General features: G+C 37.8%; 1 protein-coding gene across 1 annotated transcript in view; it reads right to left on the reverse strand.

The window, feature by feature from the left end:
- LOC118836889 overlaps nt 1–15,976 on the reverse strand; it is a 180,379-nt gene that overhangs the window by 88,149 nt on the left and 76,254 nt on the right. The window contains exon 3 of the mRNA XM_036744007.1: nt 427–561. Coding sequence (XP_036599902.1) covers nt 427–561 — 135 coding nt within the window. The remainder of the gene's footprint in view (nt 1–426; nt 562–15,976) is intronic.

The following is a 15,976-nucleotide window of genomic DNA, read 5'->3' on the forward strand; positions in this document are numbered from 1 at the left end:
CTTTCTTGGGACTTTGAGCAGTGTGGATTGTGCCATTCAACTGTAGAAAATCCAGAGGGACAGCTGTGGAGAGTTTGGGACTACTGGATGGACTCGGGATAATTGCTGAGAGTCAAGAGTTAACTGGTTACATACAGCAGCTGATACCTCTCCCTTCACTATAACAGACTAGCCACTGTATCACGAATAAGACAATCACACACTGTACTTTTCCCCCTTCTATCTTTGTGTTAAGAATTAGTTTTTCTTTACACATACCCACATATGCATGCCATGACGAAAAAACACTGTCAGGGCCTGTGATATAGTTAATTGAAAGCAACACTAATGAAGCATACACAGTGTTATTTCTCCCTTATGATAAATAACATTGCTTTTGTGGTGCTCAGTACATTAGAAAGAATATTCTGTAATACAGCCACTTACTTTCATCTTTGGTCGCGCTCCAGTTGGCATTAGGTTTGGCACAAAATCTAGATCCTGGGCACTTTCCTCCTTATTTCTACAAATTCCCTTGTTCTGATGATCTTTATTAAGGATGCTTTCCACTTTTTTGGAACTCTGTTCAGGGAGAGAGAGAAATAAAGAAATATTGAAAGCATTTTTGTTAAATATCTTCCATTACAGTCCTACTCCTAATAGTGTCCAGGAGATGATCCTGCCTTGTTGAAAACAGGTCCTACAAAGCTAGAAAGACTTTGAGTGTGGAGGCAGCAACTAAGAGTGAATGTCATCCCGAGATCAGTCTAACAAAGGTGGGAGAGGCTCATGGCTTCAACCACAGAAATACCTACTAAGTTACTGAGAGGTTGCAGCCTGTATTGGTGAAGGTGTAGTTACACTAGTGAAATCAGAGCTCCTTTAAGTATTGAAAAATATCAGTTAAGATACAGACATCAAAACTTATAAGACCCATGATTTTTTTAATTCAATTTAATTCAACAAGCACTTATTAGGCAACTACTATGCAATGGACATTGTGCTTGGTGAGCATACAAAGACACAGAGGAAATAGTTCTTTCCTTCAGAGACGGCAGCTAAGTAGCAAAGTGGATAAAGGGTCAGGCTTGGATTCAGGAAAACCTGCTGTTTGTTATGAGGATTATTATTTGTTACGAGGATCTAATGAGATAATAATTGTAAAGAACTTAGCACAGTACCTTACATATAATGTAAACTATTTTATATATGTAGATATGTATAAGGTAAATTCAAAGCTAACTTTTGGGAGCAGTAATAGTAATAATGGCTGGCATTTATATAACACTTAAAGGTTTCAAAACATTTTACATGTGATTTCATTTGGTCCTCTCAATAATTCTGTGAGGTAGGTGATATTAATATCCCTACTTTTTGGGTGATAAAATTGAGACTAAGAGAAGTTAATGACCTGACCAGGGTCATAGAGCTAGTAAGTGTCTGAGGCAGGATTTGAACTCAAGTCTTCTTGACTCCAAGTCCAACATTCTGGCCTCATGTACGAAGTGGCACTTGAAACTCAAAAGAAGTTAAGGATTCCAAGAGGCAGAAGTGAGGAGGGGCATGGCAAAGGCATGGTGGCAGGAAATGAGATGTGTAGAGGGAATAGATGACAGGTCATTTTGGCTGAAATGTACAGTATATGCATGCAGTGGTATAAATTTGAATATGGATATTTCCTCCACCAATGCAGATAACAACTTATCTACGTTTAAGAAGAAATTCTCCTCTCCTTGCATTGCTCTGATTGACAGCAATTAGAGACATCAGAACTCTGCTAGACTAGTCTTCAGATGACGGACGTACAATCAATCATCCCACCTCTGACACTAACTAGCTATGTAACCTAGGGCTCCATGGAATTCAGTTTCCTCACATGTGAAGGAAAGGGAAGGGGGGAGGGAATAAGCATTTATATAGTGCCTTCTAGGTGTCAGGCACTGTGCTTAGTGCTTTACAAATAGCATTTGATTTATCCACTCCAGAGCACTCAGGTTCAACACACACTCTATGATGAAGCACTTTTGGAAAATTTTTCTGGAAGGTCAAATATAGAGTTGTTTTTAGCTAATTCAATTAGACAAATATTTATTAGTGAAGAGGGATGTTCATGAATCATTTCTATGCTATGCAGGGACTGTGAAAAGTGATAGGGACACAAAGTTTAACAATGACATTGAATAAGTTTGGAAAATGCCGACAAACTAATAAGGCTATAATATGTACACAAATAAGAATGATTCATGATAATAACAATAATGGTTATAGCTATAATTTACATAGTAGTTTGATGTTGGAAAAGCCCTTTACATAGCTAGGATGTGTTAAGGGAAAAGGAAAAAACCTGACAAAGTACTGTGGATAATTTAAGAAGGGAGAGATCATTTTCATGTAGAGGAATCAGGGAAGACTTCCTGGAAAAGGAGGCACTTGAGCTGGACCTTGAAAAATGTAGGATGCATCAAAACTCAAAAGCAACTAATTGCAATTAATTCAATTTAAATTGTTGGGACTAATGTTTTACAAAATATTATTAGCATAATCTGAATGGAATAAAAGAATATTGACTTTCAGTATCTTCATATTTTGCTTTAAAAAGTTTATCTTAAAAATGACAAGCAAGATGATTTCAGAAAAACCTGGAAAGACTTACATGAACTGATGCATAGCGAAGTGAACAAAACTAGAACGTTGTACACAGTAACAGCAATACTGTATGATGAAGAACAGTGAAAGACTTACCTGTTCTCAGCAATATAACAATCCAAGACAATCCCAAAGAACTCATGATCAAAAATACTAACCGTCTGCAGAGAAAGAACTGATATTGTCTGAATACAGACTGAAGCGTACTATTTTTCACTTTCTTTCTTTCTTACTTTTCTCTTGTTCAAGTCTTCTTACACCAAATGACTAATATGGAAATGTTTTTACATGATTGTATATGTATTAGTTATATCAGATTGCTTACTGTCTTAGGGAGAGGGGAAAGAGGGAGCGAAGGAGGAATAGAATTTGGAACTCAAAACTTAAAAAAAAGAATGTTGAAAATTATTTTTATATGGAATTGGGAAAAATAAAATATTCTTAAAATTAAAAAGATTCCACATTAAAAAAATAACTCTATAAGTAAATATAACGAACGAAAGAACAATTTTAAAAATAAAAGTATTTGTATTGTAGATAATACAAAGGTAAATAAAATACTGATGTTGTGTTAAAAATAATTTTATCTTAAAATTAATGGAATCATCTCTACTATAGGCTGATAGCCAGGTCCTCAAATATAAAAAAAATTAAAAGCTATTGACAAAATAAGAGATGTAAACCAAAGGTATGATCAGATTCTTTAATGTGCATCTATCTCTCAAATAATATATTAAAAATCTCAATCAAAACTCTTTAAGTTGAAAATAGAAGTTTAGTACAGATAAGGTTTTCAATTTTTAAAAATAGTTTATTTTTTCCAATTACATGTAAAATGTTTTTAATATTTTTTAAAATTTTGAGTTCCAAAGTCTCTCCCTCCTCCTTGCCCCTTTTCTCTCTTTGAGAAGGTAAACAGCTTGATATAGGTTATGCATGTGCAGTCATGCAAAATGTATTTCAGTATTAGTCATGTTGAGAAAGAAAATACAGTCTCAGGGGAAAAGCTCCAAGAAAAATAAAGAAAAATTTTAAAAGTATGCTTCTATCTCCTTTCAGATTCCTTCAGTTCCTTCTTTGAAGGTGGATAGCATTTTTTATCATAAGTCCTTCAGAACTGTCTTGGATCACTATATTGCAGAGAATAACTAAGTTATTCATTGTTGATCATTGTACAAAGTTGCTGTCACTATGTACACTGTTCTCTTGGTTCTGTCCATTTCACTTTGTATCAGCTAATGTCTTTCCAGGTTTTTCCGAAAGCTTTCTACTTGTCATTTCTTACAGCACAATAGTTCCATCATACTATAACTTGTTCAGCCATTTCCAAGTTGATGGGCATTCTCTTAGTTTTCAGTTCTTTGCTACCACAAAAAGAGCTGCTATAAATATTTTTGTACATGTATGTCTTTTCTTTTGATCTCTTTGAGATACAGATCTAGTAGTGGTATTGCTGGGTCAAAGGCTATGCATAGTTTTATAGTCTTTTGAATATAGTTTCAAATTGCTCTCCAGAATGGTTGGATCAGTTCACAACTCCACCAACAGTGCATTAGTGTCATAATTTTCCCACATGCCCTCCAACATTTGTCATTTTCCTTTTCTTTCCTTTTCTGTCAATTAGCCAATCTGATAAGTGTGAGGTGGTACCTCGGAGTTGTTTTAATTTACATGTCTCTAATCAGTGGTGATTTAGAGCATTTTTTTCATACGACTATAGCTTGATTTTTTTGTCTGAAAACTGCCTGTCCACATCCTTTGACTTGTATTCGCATATATTTGACTCAGTTTTCTACATATTTGAGAAATGAGGCCTTTATCAGAGAAACTTGATGTAAAAGTTTTTTCAGTTATGATTACCATATATTTCCCCCCATCTTATATTTTCCCCTCTTTTATCTTTCTCATTGCACCCTGTCCCTCCTCGAAAGTGTTTTGATTCTGACCACTGTCTCTCTCAATCTGCCTTTCCTTCTATCAGCTCACCTTCCTTCTCTTAATACATTCCCCTACTACTTCCCTGTAGGGTAAGGTAGATTTCTAAATACAACTGAGTGTGTATATTATTTCCTTTTTGAGCCAAATGCAATGAGAGTATGGTTCAAGTGTTATCTGTCCACCCCCGTCTTCCCCTCTACTATATAAGCTCTTTTATGCCTCTTTTATGTGAGATAATTTATCCCATTCTACCTCTCCCTTCCTCCTTCTTCCAGTGGATCCCTCTTTCTCACCCCGTAATTTTATTGTTTTAGATATCATCCCATCATAGTCAACTCACACCCATGCCCTCTGTCTATGCATATTTCTTTTAATTGACCTAATACTGAGAAAGTTCTTCGGAGTTACAAGTATCATTTTGCTATGTAGGAATGTAAATAGTTTAACCTTATTGAATCCCTTACAATTCCTCTTTCTTGTTTACCTTTTTATGCTTTTCTTTAGTCTTGTATTTGAAGGTCAAATTTTCTTTTAAGCTTTGGTCTTTTCATCAGGAATACTTGAAAAACCTCTGCTTAATTAAATATACATTCTCCCCCTCCCCAAGGATTATATATAAAGGTATGTACATCCAGTTTTGCTGGGTAGGTGATTCTTGGTTGTAATCCTAGATCCTCTGCCTTCTGAAATATCATATTCCAAACCCTCTGATCTTTTAATGTGGAGGATACTAAATCTTGCGTTATCCTCACTGTGGTTCCATGATATTTTAATTATTTCTTTTTGGCTGCTTGCGATATTTTCTCCTTGACTTGGGAGTGCTGGAATTTGGCTATAATATTTTTGGGAGTTTTCATTTTGAGGTCTCTTTCAAGAGGTAATCAGTGTATTCGTTCAATTTCCATTTTATTCTGTAGAACATCAGGGCAGTTTTCCTTGATAATGTCTTGAAATATGATGTCTAGGTTGTTTTATTTTTGTTTTTTTTTTGGGGGGGGGATCATGTCTTTTAAGTAGTACAATAATTCTTAAGTTATTTATCTTCAATCTATTTTCCAGGTCAATTGTTTTTCCAATGAGTTAGTTCACATTTTCTTCTATTTTTTTCATTCTTTTGTTTTATTGTTTCTTGATGTCTCACGGAGTCATTAGCTTCCACTTGCCCAATTCTAATTTCTAAGCAATTATTTTCTTCAGTGAGCTTTTGTACCTCCTTTTCCATTCTACTTTTTAAGGAGTTCTCTTCTTCAATGAATTTTTGTACATCCTTTTCCATTTGGTCAATTCTGCTTTTTGAGAAGTTATTCTCTTCATTGGATTTTTGGGCTTTTTTTTTTTTAACTATTTAGCCTATTCTGCTGTTTTTTTTTTAAGGTATTATTTTCTTCAGCATTTTTTGCGCCTTCTTTACTGAACTGTTGACTCTTTTTTTCATTATTTTCTTGCATCACTGTCATTTCTTTTTCCCATTTTTCCTCTACCTTTCTTACTTTTTAAAATCTTTTTGAACTCTTCTAGGAATTCTTGCGGGGGTGGGTCTGAGACCAATTTACATTTTTCTTTTGAGGCTTTGCATATAGCTATTTTGCTTCTGTTGTCTTCTTCTGAGTTTGTGTTTTGACTTTCCCTGTCATCATAGTAACTTTCTATGGCCAGGCTCTTTTTTTTTTTCATTTTCTCATATTCCCAGCCTATCTCTTGACTTTTAACTTTATGCTAAAGTTTGGCTCTGTTCCCAGAGTAGAGGGGTTACTGTCCCAAGCTTTAGGTTTTTTGTAAAGCTGTTTTCAGAACTAGTTCTGGGAGTCTGTAAGTTTTTAGTTCTTCTGAGGTAGTATGATCTAAGGAGAGGTATAGTCATTGCTTTCCTGAACTATGCTCTGTCAGTTGAGCAACCACAAGCATTCTTTTCTGCCCTGGAACTGTGACCAGGGTCTCCACTCCCCTGTGGTTGCATGCTATAGTGTGTTAGTGCTTCTCTTTGGCCTGAGACTGTGATGTAGAACTTCATTTAAGCAATAAAACAGAGTCCTGCTTCTAGTGCCAGCAAAAGATCCCCTGTAATCTCCTTCTGACAGTTTTCTGACCCCCTTACTGTGGATGGGCTGAGAGCTCCGGAAATCACAGCTGCTAATTCAGTTACCTCCAACAACTGTTGCTGGCTTGCCAGGGCACAGCCTGCACTAGACTATGCTCCACTCTCACCCTGGTGAAACACACATTTCTTGCTGACCTTCTAAGCTGTCTTAGGCTAGAAAATTGTTTCACCCCATCCTTTTGTTGATTCTGCTACTCCAGAATTTGTTTTGAGGCATTATTTTAAAGTTGTTTAGAGAATTTGGAAGAGCTCGGGCAAATCACTGCCTTTATACTGTCATCTTGGCTCCTTCCTCTCAGCTTTCAACTTTTTAAAAAAATCAGAACAAATGATATTTTAAGAAGCAGATCCCCAAGATAATAGTTTGGCTCCAACAGCACCATATATCTCTTTCTAAGTCAAGCGAAAACTTATACTAGTGGGGAGCATAACTGTATAATCACCACATTGTTGTCTATATATAGAAGCTGAGTGCCATAAAATATAGAGCGTAAAGAGAGCCCTACTTTTTTTTAGGTTCAACAAAAGGTTTATTATCTAGTCTTTGTGTCAGCTGTCTATTATTTTATCCATCAATGTTTAACCACCAAGTGGTTCTGTGAGCCATCATCCTGATCATATTCATCAGGAAAGCTCCAATCCTAGGATTCCCATACTGCTCATTCTGCGAGGTATGGGCAACCACTCTGCTAGGTGGAACTCCTGAGCTTTCTATAGATCTCAGGGAATCAACTTTCTATCCTTCAGCTCTATCGCCTTGGGAAGAGAGGATGCCAGCTTCTTTTCTAGTAGTATGGATCACTACAGATTTATCCAATGAGAAGTCAGTTCATATGCCCCCACCTATGGCAAACCCTGCCCTGTCCCTGAACCTACAATGTTTCCTGAATCCTAGTCACATGAATTGTCTGAAATTCAAAGGTTAAGTGATTTGCCTATGGACACATAGCTAGTTTCAGAGGCAAAATTCGAACTTAAAAACTTTCTGATTCCATGTCCAACATCATCACTCAACAGCAATGTGCTGAGTTCCATCCACTATATTATACTGCCTCTTTTCCTTGTATCTTTATTGTCTATTACATGGAGCAAATATACGTGGAATTGAGGTAGATTATATTTTCCTTCAGCAGCCTTGCTCTCTTTTTTGGGAAGTCTAGCTTTACCTGCACATCTATTTCCTTGGCTCTTCAGGGGCCCCAGCTTTGGTGTGTTATCTAGACTTGCTGTCTTAGTAGAGCTTTCAAGGTGCCTAGCATATTAGAGTAGAAGTAGATATTGTTTACTAAACATTTCAGTCAGCTAAGAGTTAATTCATACATCCTCAGGCAGTCTCCCTCCAACCTATAAAGAATAGTATGTGTTATATGTAGTACACAGAATAATATGGAACTTTTATAAACTGTAAGAATATTAATACCAAAGATCCACATATAGACCAATTTCCTCAAACTTAACCCTATCAACACATATCTTGTCACATGACCAATTCAGAACCATAGTGTGTGTGTATGTGTATGTGTGTGTGTGTATGTGTGTGTGTGTGTGTATGTGTATGTGTGTGTGTGTGAAATCAAGTCAACAGACATTTTTTAAGCACTTATTATATGCCAGACATTGTATTAAATGCCAGACATTCCCAAGTACTGGGAATACAAATGCAAGCAGTAAGACAGTCCCTACCCTCAAGGAGTTTATACTATAATGGGGAAAATAAGACATAAAAGGAAGTTGAAAAGGCAGGAAGTGACAGAGAGAAGGAACTACGGTAAAAAAAAAAAAAGCCCAGAGAGTCATCAAGGGAGCCTAGAGAGGAATGAAAATATGACTGGACTGGGTTCTTTCCTTAAAATGGAGGTTTTGGGAGGAACCAATCATTGTAGTTCCTTGAGGGTAGGCACGGCCTTTTGCCTCTTTTTTATGTCCCCATTGCTTAACACAGTGCCCGGCACATAACAGAAGCCTAATAAATGTTTAGCGACTGACTGAATCAAAGGGGCAGGGTGGTGGTGATTTTTCAAAATAACTTTTATTTTCTCATTACTTCCATTTCTGAATATATTCCTTCCCCTCCTCTCCCTAGTGAGACATTCTTCTTAATAAATAATTTAAAAAGAAAGAGAACAAAAGCAGTTTGGCAAAACTAACAAATACATCAAGTGAGACTGACAGAGTATGTAGTATTCTACCCCTTAGTTCTCCACTTTTGTAAAGAAGAAAGGCAGGCTCTTTTTCTCATCCCTTCTCAAGTCCAATCTTCTTGATTATTATAATTATATAGTATTCAATTTCATTTTTGTGTTCTTTCCATTTACACTGTTGTAGCTACACACACACATATATAAAAATATATAAATAAATATGCATTTATTTTCCTGGTGTAGCTTCACACTGCATAAGTTTCCCTATCCTTCTCTAATTATTAATATATTCTTATGGTTCCACAGTTTGTTTAGCTACTCCCAAGGGATAGGACCCTACTTTGTTTTAGTTCTTGGCTACCATCAAGGGATGATATGAATATTTTGTTACATATATAAATATATACATAAATATATACATATGTATATATGTATATATAGGACCTTTCTTTCTGTCTTTGAACCCCTTGGGGCATATGCCTAGCAGTGAGACCCCTTAGTAAAAGGGGATGAATATTTTAATCACATTTTCTAAAAACAGAATTCCAAACTACTTTCTGGAATTATTTGACCAATTGACATCTCCTCCAACAGGGCATCAATATGTCAATCATTCTGAAAATCGTTCCTACATTGATTATTTCCACTTTTTGTTATCTTTACCAACTGGCTACGTATAAAGTAAATGCTAAAAATTGTTTTGATTTGCATTCTCTTCCTTATTAGTGATTTGGAGAAAGTTTTCATATGGTTGTTAAGAGCTTACAATTCTTATTTTGAGAACCCTTTGTGGGTATCCTCTGACTTTTTATCTATTGCTGAATGGCACTGCCATATTTTATAAGATTTCATTCATCCATGTCAGTTTAAAAAGTCTGTAAGCAAATTAGCATAATCACATAGAAACGTGCCAATGAGTCAAGGTAAAATAATTACAGTTTAAAAGGTACTTTTGGGTTACTGTTATCTTAACCTAAAGGTGTGACCATAATGGTAATGATTTTTGACACACTGGAAAGTCCTCCAGTGATTGAGCTGCACTGGGAAAGGGAAACTTGTCAGCACTGTAATGAGTTGCTATTTGCCTTGCTTCCAAGTAGGGCTTTATTTGTTTATTTGGTTATAAATTGGATCAACTAAGGCACATATCGCACTTAATTAAAAACCCAAAGTTTATTTCTAGAATTAAGTAATAACTTGGCATATGAAATTCTGTTTCTTCTTGTGCTTAATTCTGTCCCTGTCAGAGAAGAGTTTGTTTTCAGAATTATTTATATAAGAAGGAGACTATCATTAATGGCTACAAAATAAGCCCAGAGCATTACAGAAAGATCAATAAGTTAGTTGAGAAATGAAAAAAAAAGTGCCCTATGTGAAAATAGCCCAATTTAATAAAGAGGACATTGCAGAGTTGATGCTATGAAAAAGTAATGTTTTATTACAGAATTTTTTCTTTTCATTTTTTCTTTTATCAAATCTTAAGAGATACACCTTTCCTATTGCTTTTCCTGTCAATGTATTTAATGAAATGAATTTGCTTTCTTTTTCTTGAGCTGCTGTCAACTGCTGTCAGTCAACAAACATTCATTAATCATCTACTGTGCACCAGCACAAAAAATATGGGAATAAAAAGCAAAAACATCCCTGTTCTCAAAGGGCTCATATTCTAATGGGGGCAAACAAAATGGAAATAACTAGGAATATACAAGATATATAGAGAGCAGATAGAAGGCAGCCACAGAGAGGATAGCACTAATAGCTGGGGAAACAAGAAAAGGACTCATACAAAAGGTAAGATTTAATCTGAGTCTTGAAGAAAATCTGGAAATCTAAGGGGGAGAGATAATGAGGAAGAGCATCACAGGAATGGAGAACAGCTGTGGACAGGTATGGAGCCGGGGCAAGAACTGTGTAAAGAAGAGCAAGTTGATTAGGCTAGCTGGATGGTGGAGTAAAGCATAATGCAAGTGTAAAGGTAGGAAGAGATCAGGTTATAAATAGCTTTAAATGCAAAAAACCAGAAGGCATTTCATTTGATCCTGGAGAGAACTGAAAACTATAGAGATCACAGAGTGCAGGTGGTGAGTAGGAATGGAAGTAGAGGATGACACGGTCAGACTTCTGTTTTAGAAAAATCACTGTGGTAATACAGTGGAGGATGGATTGGAGAGAGGGGAAGAGACTTAAGGCAGGGAGACTATCTGGAAAATTACTGCCAAAGTCCAGGTAAGAAGAGATGAGGGCCTATACTCAGGCGGTGGCTTTGTGAGTAGAGAGAAGGAGAACTGAGATGTTGTGAAGGTATAGATAACAAGCTAATGAGGAGGAAAATAGTGAGTTCTGTTTTGGATATGTTGAATTTGAGATGACTATGAGATGTCATGTTTGAGTTTTCTAAAAGGCAGTTGGTAGTATAGGAGCATCACTCTGCAGAAAGACTAGGGTTGGACTTATAGAGCTGGTAACCAACCACATAGAAATGGTAACTGAATTCATCAAAGCTGATGAGATTACCAAGTGGAGAGAACAGAGATTAAAGGGAAGAGGACCCAAGACCTAGCCTTACAGAACATCTCCATTTATTGAGTGTGAAATGGATGAAGACCCAGGCAAAGGATACCAAAGAATGGCCAAACAGGTGGGAGGAGAAAGGAGAGAGAGCAGTTTCATGAAAGTCCAGAGAGGAAAGAGTATTTAGAAGGTGACTGCCTGGGTCAAATGCTGCAGAGAGGTTAAGAAGAACCAGGATTGAAAAAAGACCATTAATTTGACAATTAAGAGATCACTGGTAACTTTGAAGAGAACATTTTCAGTTGAAGATGAAGTCAGAAACTAGATTGTAAATGGTTTAAAGGAGTGAGAAGAGAGGAAATGGAGGTGCTATTTTAAAAAATCTTTTTAAAAAGAAACGTTTTTTAATTCAATTTTTTTCAATGAACAAAAATATTTTGTCTCCCTTGAAACCTCCTCTTCCTACTGAAAAATAAAGGAAAAACATTTGTAACAAATATGCATAGTCAAGCAAAACAAGTTTCTGCATTGGCCATGTCTCAATTTGTACCCTGAGGCCAACACTCTCTGTCAGGAGATGGGTAGCATGTTTCGTGTAGATGAGTTTCTCAAAGGGTTTAGCCAAAAAGGGAGAAGAGTTATAGGAAGATAGCCAGTATTGATGGCAGTAGGATCAAATAAAGGTTTTTAAGGAGCCGGGGCGGGGGCGGTGAGTCATGGGCATGTTTGTAGGCAGCAAGGGAGAAGCCAGTAGCCAGGGAGAGATTAAGGAAAAGAAAATAGAAATATAGTGGGCACAATCTGTTGGAAAATACTGATGGGGTAGGGATCAAAGGTACATGTAGAGAGATTGACCTCAGCAAGGAAAAGAGCCACCTCTATCCAAGACAGGAGTGAAGGAGGAGATGGTGATGGAACATGTATGAGTGTGGTGAGATGAGGAGAAGGGGAAGCTCTAGCTGAATGGCCTCAATATTTTCCAAAACATGTTGAGGCAAGATCTTCAGCTGAGAGGGTAGGAGACCTGAGGAGAGCTGAAGAAGTATCAATCACATGATGTGAAGAGTGGGCTAGTGAATCAATCAGGGAGGACCAGAATGATTGCTTTGCTGCAGTGAGGGCCCAGGTGAGATTGGTTAGCATAAATTTGCAGTGAACCCAGTCAGCAAATTTTCATGATTTCTTTCAGCTCTGTTCAGCAGCAGGTGAATAGGACTAAAGAAGGATGGTGAGAATAGTCAATGATAGAGATTTGTCAAGGAGTGATCCATGATAGAACAAGGGTGCAAGGAATTTGAAAGCAGAATATAGTATAGAATTGAATTGGTGTTAAGACATGGAAGAGAGAAAAACATAGCCAGTACAATGGTGAAGAATTAGGGAAAAAAACTTAATGGTAAAGGGAATAGAGGTCATGATGAGAACAAGGTTGGGGTCCTAAAGTAAAGGGAAAAATGGAATGATAAAGGATAATGGTGAGGAAAAAAACAGTGGAGATCATGAACGTGGAAGTCAGACACTTATGGTTGATGGTAAAATTAAGTGTATGAACATCTCTGTGTGGATATCTGAGATAATGTGGAGAAATGGGTCATGGGAATTGAGTACATCAAGTACCTAGATCAGGGCTGTCTGCAGTGTGATAGATTTTATGTGGCCTGCCTGTGGGTTTTAATTTTCACCAGTGAAAAAATAAAATGATAATTTGCAAGGAATGCATATTAGATTTTTTAATTCTATCACTAATAAATAATCTCATTGATGTTAATTTTCTTTGGTGTTTTTAAGCAGTATTACAGATGGGACATATCACGCAGAATTTTTGATTGATCTGTGGGATGCATTCTGTTTGTACGATGCAGACTATGCAACTACCTTTATACTGTTGTGCTGTCACTTTGTTGCTTTGTGTTTGCTTTTGCGCTTCATGCCTTCGCCTGTTGTATTGATGACACATGTTCCCCCACTTTCTATTAGTGTACTGTATTTTTTATTCCGGGTGCGGCCCTCGAATAATTATTTTATTTTAATGCAGCCCTAACGTGACCTAAGGTTGGACAGCCCTGACCTAGATAGGGTATTTGAGAAGGCATCAATATTTATGTTGAGGTCCCTTAGTATGAGGGAAGGAGCTAAGGGGGAGAGAAAGACTGAGCCAGGCACTGAACTCATCATGGAAAAAAGGAGGATGCCTTGGAAATCAATAGACGATGAGCACCAGGATCTTGACTTGGTGAAAAATTAGGATACTGTGAACCTCAAAGGAGGAGAGGTTGTTTGAGTGATAGTGGTGGCGATAGAGGCTGGGAGTGGAAATGGAGAGCATGGAGTATTCCAAGCTCCCCCAGTGTGACTAATGAGTCATGAATATAAGAGAAAGTGTAGCTAGTACTGGGTTCTGAGGCACGTAGTGTCATTGGAATGGAGCTAGTTCTCCTTGGGTCAAGTGAATTCAACAAGCACTTATTAAGTGTTTACTATGTACCAGGCATTGTGCTAAGTGTGGAGGATACAAAGAAAGAGGGGAAAAAATCCCAGCTGTCAATGTATTTACTTGCAAACAACTATGGACAAACAAAAACTATCTAGGATAAAGTGGAGATAATCTCAGAGAAAAGGAACTATTATTAAGGAGGATTAAGAAAGATTTCTTGAAGAAGATTAGACTTTAGCTGAAACCTAAAGGAAGGCAAGAAAGCCAGGAGGCAAAACTGAGAAAGGAGTTCCAGACATGGAAGATAGCCAAGGAAAATGCCCTGAGTCAAGAGATGGAGTGTTGCATGCAAATACCAGTACTGAGACCAGTGTCTCTGGATTAAAGAGTATATGGCAGGGAGTGGGAAGGAGCGTAAGGTATAAGAAAAGACGGGAAATGTAGGAAGGTTTGAGTGAGTAACAAAGGATGAAAGGAGGAAGAAATTTAAGATGAAAGAGTTTGTTAATTGTGGAACAGGAATTTCATAGGGCACAGAGGAAGGGGTGGACATATCTGAAGTAGGATATTGGTGGGGGTTAGGGTTGAGGTAAAAAAGAGTAAGGGAGTAGGCAAGTGGGATTGGGGAACAGGGTTTGTACCTTCTTAGTCAGGGATTCAGAATTACTGGGATGGGTTAAGTATCATTATTGAAGAGTGAGTCTAGGCATAATAAAGTTTGGAGAAAGATCTAAGCATGAGTTTGGACTGTTTGAGGTCTAACCTTGAAGTTCACCCTCCTGGCAGATAGGGATATTGCATCCTGTAAAACCCAAAAAAGACTGCTTCTTAATAGGCAGAAACAGACAGAGATATATGCATGGTGGGCTGAAGCCAGATTGAACAGAGAGCAAATTGTTAAACTTTAGTGTGTGCATCAGCAGACTCTATAAATCAGCATTTGAGTTATTGTTTTCTTAATTACCTAAACTTGAGAAATCGATGGAGATAATAATTAAGAATGCAAATCAAACTTAAAGTAGGCTGTAGTCATCTTCCTACCCCTACTCCCCAGCCCAATGCTGGGTATAAGACCCTGGTCAGAAGGCCAGGGGTCTTGCTTGTCTTGGAGAAAGTTATGAGTGAATGGGAGAAGGCAATGATAACCCCCTAACCCTCACACATACCTCTTACTTCCCTGCCCCTGATCCTCACCCAAATTGTGAGGCAGCAGCAGGTCTGGGAATTGAGCAGAGACGCCAGGAGTCACTCAGGAACCGCTGTATTGGCAATCAAGATGGGCTCTTAGCACTTATTCAACCAAGTGCCCTTGAAGAGTTTTGGCCTTTATCTCCTTGATTAAATTAGGTAACTAAGGTGGGGCTCAAGGTGGGGCCCATGAAGGGAGGTCTGATTATATCTTTGCCCCCAAGTAGGCCCAAAACCCCTAGCTATTAGGTGCTAAGTCGATGTGGGCATGAAGCCCTCAAGGTCATAGGGGCAGGTGCTAACTCCAGAGCCAATAGTAAGACCTTAAGTTCTGGTCACTCAGATGACATTTGATGACGGCTAAAGAGTGCATAAAAAGAGAAGACAGAGCTATTTGCTTAGGGCTCTCACTCTTGGCAGTGCGCTAATGTAGAAACTCCGGGCAGCTGTAGTTAAGAGCCCTCCAGCTTGTAAACTCAGATGTTGGGACTTTGTTAAACTCTGGTAACAATGCATTAAGATTTGAATCAGACAAGGTCTGTCTGTTGATGTTTGTAATTTGTTTGTATCTGCTCTGAAGTTCAGGGTGCTGGCTTTATCCCCTGAACTAAGAGAATGATATTTGTATGTTGGATTAAAGTAAGATTGTTAACCCCTTGACGTTGCTTTCTTTAGTAAAGCAGATCAAAAGAACCTGGGCGTGCAGCATTCTGTGAGCTGGTTGTTGTTGGTTTTACACCCCCACAGCAGCTGCTAGCCGGATTGCTGCAACACCCACCTAAAAGAAACAGCAGTGGAGCTAGGAGTCTTGCCCCCTTGGTGTGCACTGCATCCTGAGGCTGGAAGTGGTCCTGGCTCAGGGACAAAAGGTAAGATGCAGATACTGATGTATTAGAGCAGTAAATTTGGCATCCAGAAGACCTCAGTTTAATTATGTCTCAAACATTTACTACCTATGTGATTCTAGACAGGTCACTTAAGCATCTCACCTCCAGCTTCCTCGTCTAAAAAATTGGATTATAATAGCATCTACCTTACAGG

This window comes from Trichosurus vulpecula, chromosome 2 (assembly GCF_011100635.1).
Source record: "Trichosurus vulpecula isolate mTriVul1 chromosome 2, mTriVul1.pri, whole genome shotgun sequence".
NCBI lineage: Eukaryota > Metazoa > Chordata > Mammalia > Diprotodontia > Phalangeridae > Trichosurus > Trichosurus vulpecula.